Below are 6,000 nucleotides of genomic sequence, written 5' to 3' on the forward strand. Positions count from 1 at the left end.
CTATCCCTTTCCCTTCCTCTCTGTAAAAAAATCAATAAAATATATTTTTTAAAAAAATAAAAAAAATAAATAAAATGTCCATACTACTCAAGGCAATCTACAAATTCAATGCAATCTATCTATGTTAAAATACCAATAGCATATTTCACAGATCTAGAACAAATACTCCAAAAATGCATATGGAACCAAAAAAGACCCCAAATAACTGCAGCAATCTCAAGAAAGAAGAACAAAGTTGGAGGAATCACAATACCAGATGTCAAGTTAATACTACAAAGCTGCTGTAATTAAAACAGCCTGCTACTGGCATAACAACAGGCATACAGATCAATGAAACAGAACAGAGACCCCAGGAATCAACCCCAGTCATTAATATTTGATAAAAGAGGCAAGAATATACAATGGAGTCAAGACAGTCTCTTCAATAAATGGTATTGGGGGAAATTGGACAGATACATGCAAAAAAATTAAACTAGATCACCAACTTACACCGTACACAAGAAATGATAAAACTCAAAATGATAAAAGACTTAAATGTAAGTTGGGAAACCATAAAAATCCTAGAAGAATCCATAGGCAGCAAAATCTCAGACATCTCTCATAGCAATATGTTTATGGATACATCTCCTAGGACAGTGATGGCGAACCTTTTGAGCTCGGCGTGTCAGCATTTTGAAAAACCCTAACTTAACTCTGGTGCTGTGTCACATATAGAAATTTTTTGATATGTGCAACCATAGTAAAACAAAGACTTACATTTTTTATATTTATTTTATATATTTAAATGCCATTTAACAAAGAAAAATCAACCAAAAAAAATGAGTTCGCGTGTCACCTCTGACACGCGTGTCAAAGGTTCGCCATCACTGTCCTAGGACAAAGGAAACTAAGGAGAAAATAAACAAATGGGACTACATCAAAATAAAAAGCTTCTGCACAGCAAAATAAACCATCAACAAAACAAAACGGGAGCCCACTGTATGGGAGAACATGTTTAGCAATGATACATCTGACAGAGGGTTAATATCCAAAATATATAAGGAACTCATACAACTTAAGAAAAGGAAGACAAACAATCCAATTAAAAAATGGGCAAAAGAACCTAAATAGACACTTATCCAAAGAGGACATACAGAAGGCCAAGAGACATATGAAAAAATGCTCAAAGTCACTAATCATCAAAGAGGTGCAAATTAAAACAACAATGAGGTATCACCTCACACCTGTCAGAATGGCTACCATCAACAAAGCAACAAATGACAAGTGCTGGCGAGGATGTGGAGAAAAGGGAACCCTAGTACACTGCTGGTGGGAATATAGACTGTGCAGCCATTATGGACAACAGTATGGAGTTTCCTAAAAAAAATGAAATATGGAACTGCTATTTGATGCACTGATCCCACTTCTAGGAATATATCCTAAGAAACTCAAAATACCGATCAGATCAGAAAGAATGTACACATCCCTATGTTCATTGCAGCACAATTTACAATAGCTAAGATCTGGAATCAGCCCAAGTGCCCATCGGTACATGAGTGGATAAAAAAGCTGTGGTACATTTATTCCATGGAATACCTTGCAGCAGTGAAAAAGAAGGATCAATTACCCTTTGAGACAGCATGGAGGGACCTGGAGAGTATCATGTTAAGTGAAATAAGTCAGTCAGAGAAAGACAAGTATCACATGATCTCATTCATATGTGGAATCTAATTAACAAAATAAACTGACAAATGGAATAAATCCAGAGGCATGGAAGCACGGAACAGAGTGCAGAATCTCGCAGGGAAGGCAGGGGGATTGTGGGTGAGTGGGAGGTAATCAACCAAAGACCTTGTATACATATATGCATAACCCATCAACACAGATAATAGGATGGTGAAAGCCTGGGACCGGGGAGGGGAGGAGGGTAGGGACTGTCTGAAGGGGGTCGATGGGGGGAAAAGGAGGGCATATGTAATACTTTCAACAATTAAGATTTTTTAAAATAATAATAATAAAGGAGCCATTATAAAATTGCTTCAATGAGCAACTAAGAACATGCTTGAAACAAATGAAAAATATAGAAAGTCTCAGTAAAGAAATAGAAACTATAAAGAAAACCCAAATGGAAATTTTACAATTTAAAAAAAATAATAACCAAAATAAAATCTTAATGGGTAGGGTCAACAGTGAAATGGAGGGGACAGAGCAAATAATCAGTGAACAGGGAAACAGAACATTAGAAATTTATCTTAACAACACAGAGAAAAAGAGACTGGGGGTTACAGGGAGGAAGAACAGATTCTCAGGGACCTGTAGGACTAAAATAAAATATCTAACATTCATGTCATTAGAGTCTCAGGAGAGGAGAAACAGGGCAGGGCTGAAAAAGTACTTAAAAAAAAAAAAAAGAAAATACAGCTAAAAACTTTTCAGCCCAGCCAGAGTGGTTCAATGGTTGAGCATCGACCTAGAAACCAGGAGGTCACGGTTAGATTTCCGCTGAGGGCATATACCTGGGTTGTGGGCTTGATCCCCCTTATGGGGCATGGAGGAGGCAGCTGATCAATGACTCTCTCTCATCATTGATGTTTCTATCTTTCTCTCCCTCTCTGTTCCTCTCTGAAATCAATAAAAATATATATTTTTTTTAAATAAACTTTCCAAATTTGGCAAAAGACATAAGCCTAAAGATTCAAGAAGCTAAGAAAACTCCAAACAAGACAAACCCAAAAGAAATCCATGCCAAGACACATCATAGTCATATTTCTGAAAAGTAATCAGGTTAGGTCTCGGCTTAATTTCTAACTATCCTTCAGCACTCTGTTTAAAGTAGGCTCTCCTAATAGGCTATCCCACTGCACACTGGTACTCTTCCTTCATAAGACTCACTACATTTATAATTACTTGTTCAATTACAAGTAGTCTTCCCACTGAGCCATGCTGGCCAGGCTAGTAGTAATTGAAGACTATAGAGAATCTGACTGTTTTATGAAAGGACATAATTTGTAATTTCCTTAAAATTTTTTTAAAGCAAAATAATAGTTTGAGATTGTTTTTAAAGTTAACCGTTACTACAAAACTTTAAGGAAAAACAGTAGTTCCCAGTTCCACTTCTTGTGTTCAAATCCCAGTCCCCAGAGGCAACCCCTTTCTTTCAACTTTCTTAGTTATTTCTTCTGATGGTTTTATGAAACCATAAATTCCATGAGGGCAGGGATTTGGTCATTGTTACATCCATAACACTTAATGAAGTGTCTACCAAACAAAAGTTGCTTAATTAATATTTGTCGAACAATGAATGAATAAATAATTCTTCTTCTAGAAAATGTCTCCTCTTAACTACCAAACTATTTTGTCCTTTTCTCACCTCTTGATCGGTTGTGATTGCTTCCAGGTTGGCCTGCCCTTACCTTATTAGTTTGTAGAATTCTTGCATGAAATGCAGCTGGCCAGGCATGAAGCAGCAGGTAAGCATAGGAGCGAATGGCATAAACTGGGGAATATTCCCAAGTCTGAAATCCCTTCCCGTAGATGAGGTAGTGTGTCTGAAAGTACAAAACAGATGAATTCAGGGTTATAGTGGCCAAAAATCCTTGTTTAAAGAATGAAGATGAAGATTTTAAGCAAAAGTATTAATGAAATAACGGTATACAAAAATGTTGAAACTCTCAACAAGATTTGCAACTAATGGATAAGAATCAAAATGACACAATATTAAGAAATATTAGGACATTATAAATTCTACAAGATTATTGTTTGGTCAACTTTAAAAGCTTGAATTTTACCTTCTACTTATTTAAAAAACAAAACAAAACTCTAAATCTGCCTGGCCAGGGTGGCTCAAGTGGTTGAGCATCAACCTATGAACCAGGAGGTCACAGGTTTGATACCTGGTCAGGGCACATGCCCTGGTTGGGGGCTGGGTCCCCTTTTGGAGGCCAATGATTCTCACTCATCACTGATGTTTCTATCTCTCTCTCCCTCTCAGTTTCTCTCTGAAATCAATAAAAATATTAAAAACAAAACAACAACAAAAAACTTTAAAAAACTCAAAATCTTATATTTTCCTAAAACCACCTACACTAAACATTCTTTTTTTTGAAAAATGTGATGTGAAAATTTCACCTCTGAATTTTCTGTAATACAAAGTCAATAAACTTAAAAATCTAAAAATCAAGAAATAGCAGTATAAGCATACTATTTAGTAATGGTATTTATTTTAGTAACCATCAGAAGAAATAACTAAGAAAGTCGAAAACGGTTGCCTCCGGGGACTGGGATTTGAACATAAGAAAAGGAACTGGAAACTGTTTTTCCTTAAAGTTTTGTAGTAATGGTTAACTTTAAAAACTTTCTCAAAGTGTTATTTTGATTTTTTTTAAATTTTTAAGGAAATTACAAATTATATCCTTTCATAAAACAGCCAGATTCCCTACAGCCATCAACTGGCTGGCGTAGCTCAGTGGTTGAGCATCCACCCATGAACCAGGAGGTCAAGGGTTTATTCCTGGACAGGGCACATGCCCGGGTTGCGGGCTCCATCCCCAATAGGGGGCATGCAGGAGGCAGCTGATCAATGATTCTCTCTCATCATTGATGTTTCTCTCTCTCTCTCCCTCTCCCTTCCTCTCTGAAATCAATAAAAATGTATTTTAAAAAAATAGGCACGACTACTAAATCATCAACTTAAAATACAAAAGTGCAAATAAAGTTATTTCACTACTAGTAACACGTGTATATAATATTTGGATCTTGATTGGTAACAAGGTCCCAGGCAATGAAATCAAGAACAACAAAAATACCCAAAGAAGTCACCTACTGGTTCCCAGTAGTTGAACGTTTCATCACAGTCAGAGATGTTGCTCAGAAGAGCAGCACATAACCTTGCTGAGAGCAAGCACTTGAAAGCAGTAGATCCTTCCGGTGCCCAAACTTGGCCTGCTTTGTTCCCAGATAACCTGCTCAGAAGCAAAAAAAAAAAAAAAAAGTATGTGTCAGGAAGTGCCTGCTAACTAGAAGGCCTAAAATTAGACCAAAAAGACAGGACTGGCAAGGGACATTAAAGCCCTGAAGTACTCTCCAATAGCGGTGAGCAGTTAGCTGTCCGGGGCGATCAACCTTCATCATTCCTTCCACTTCCTGCTTTGCAGGTGTAAGCGAACGCATACCCTTTAGTTCTCGCATCTAAGACGCTCCATGTACCCTCAGCCAACTAACCACTCACTTGAAGACCACAAAGCTCTCACCCCGTTTCTTTCTTTTCGTAACAAGGTCATTGCTCTCCGTGGCTTTATTTATTCATCAGCTCATTTATTCCAACGTACAGAGGCCTAACATGTGCAAGGCGCTGTGCCCTCTTCCAGCTCCGTCTGCTGACAGCTCTTCGGTGCAGCCCTACCCTGCGGTTCCCGGCCTGGGAGAGAGGCGGGTGCCGTGCTGGAGGCTGTGGGGCCTTCGCATGAACGGGCCGGGCTTTGGGGAGAATGAAGGAAACGGCGAGACCCCAAGAGGGTGTACTCTCGGCTCTCGCCGCTCACACACAGGACGCCAGCCCCCGCCGGGCCGGGCCGGGAGCCGCACCCCAGGTTTCCTTACAGCAAATTCGGACCCGAGGTGGAGGTCTAGGACGGGGTGGAGACGGAACGCTGACCCGCCCGAGAAGAGCAAAAGGACCCGGGTGCAGAGGCAGCCGGGCCCCCGGGGCCAGCGGGCCCGCGCGGCCGAGACCCCGAGACCCCGCGCCGCCGCCGCCGCCGCCGCCGGCCACGCCCCCGCCCCGCACCTACTCGGCCCGCGGCTCCGCGCCGCCCGCCTCGCGGCCGCACAGCAGGTCCCGCAGCTTGTCCGCGGCCGAGGCCGTGTCGCCGCCGCTGCTCCCGCCTCCCTTGGGGCGCTGCCGAGCCCCGCGGCTGGCCATGGCCAGCTGGGACGAGAAGGTAGAAGCCCACGGACACCCTACGGAGAGGGCGAGCACCCCGGCATCGCGCTGGCTGGCAGACGGCGTCCGCCGAGGGACAA

General features: G+C 41.4%; 1 protein-coding gene across 6 annotated transcripts in view; it reads right to left on the reverse strand.

Annotated features, from left to right (window-relative positions):
• Positions 1 to 6,000, reverse strand: part of ALG9 (ALG9 alpha-1,2-mannosyltransferase) — a 115,898-nt gene extending 109,898 nt beyond the window's left edge. For 2 of the 6 annotated variants that reach the window (XM_059707841.1, XM_059707842.1), the window contains exons 1-3: positions 5,769 to 6,000; positions 4,802 to 4,940; positions 3,393 to 3,527 (exon numbers count right to left, since the gene is read on the reverse strand). In XM_059707841.1, coding sequence (XP_059563824.1) covers positions 3,393 to 3,527; positions 4,802 to 4,940; positions 5,769 to 5,899 — 405 coding nt within the window. In that variant the 5' untranslated portion in view covers positions 5,900 to 6,000. Of the gene's footprint in view, positions 1 to 3,392; positions 3,528 to 4,801; positions 4,941 to 5,228; positions 5,713 to 5,768 lie in introns of those variants that run through there. The other 4 variants (XR_009454351.1, XM_059707840.1, XM_059707844.1 and 1 more) reach the window with 4 other exon arrangements.

This window comes from Myotis daubentonii, chromosome 9, assembly GCF_963259705.1.
Source record: "Myotis daubentonii chromosome 9, mMyoDau2.1, whole genome shotgun sequence".
Lineage (NCBI taxonomy): Eukaryota > Metazoa > Chordata > Mammalia > Chiroptera > Vespertilionidae > Myotis > Myotis daubentonii.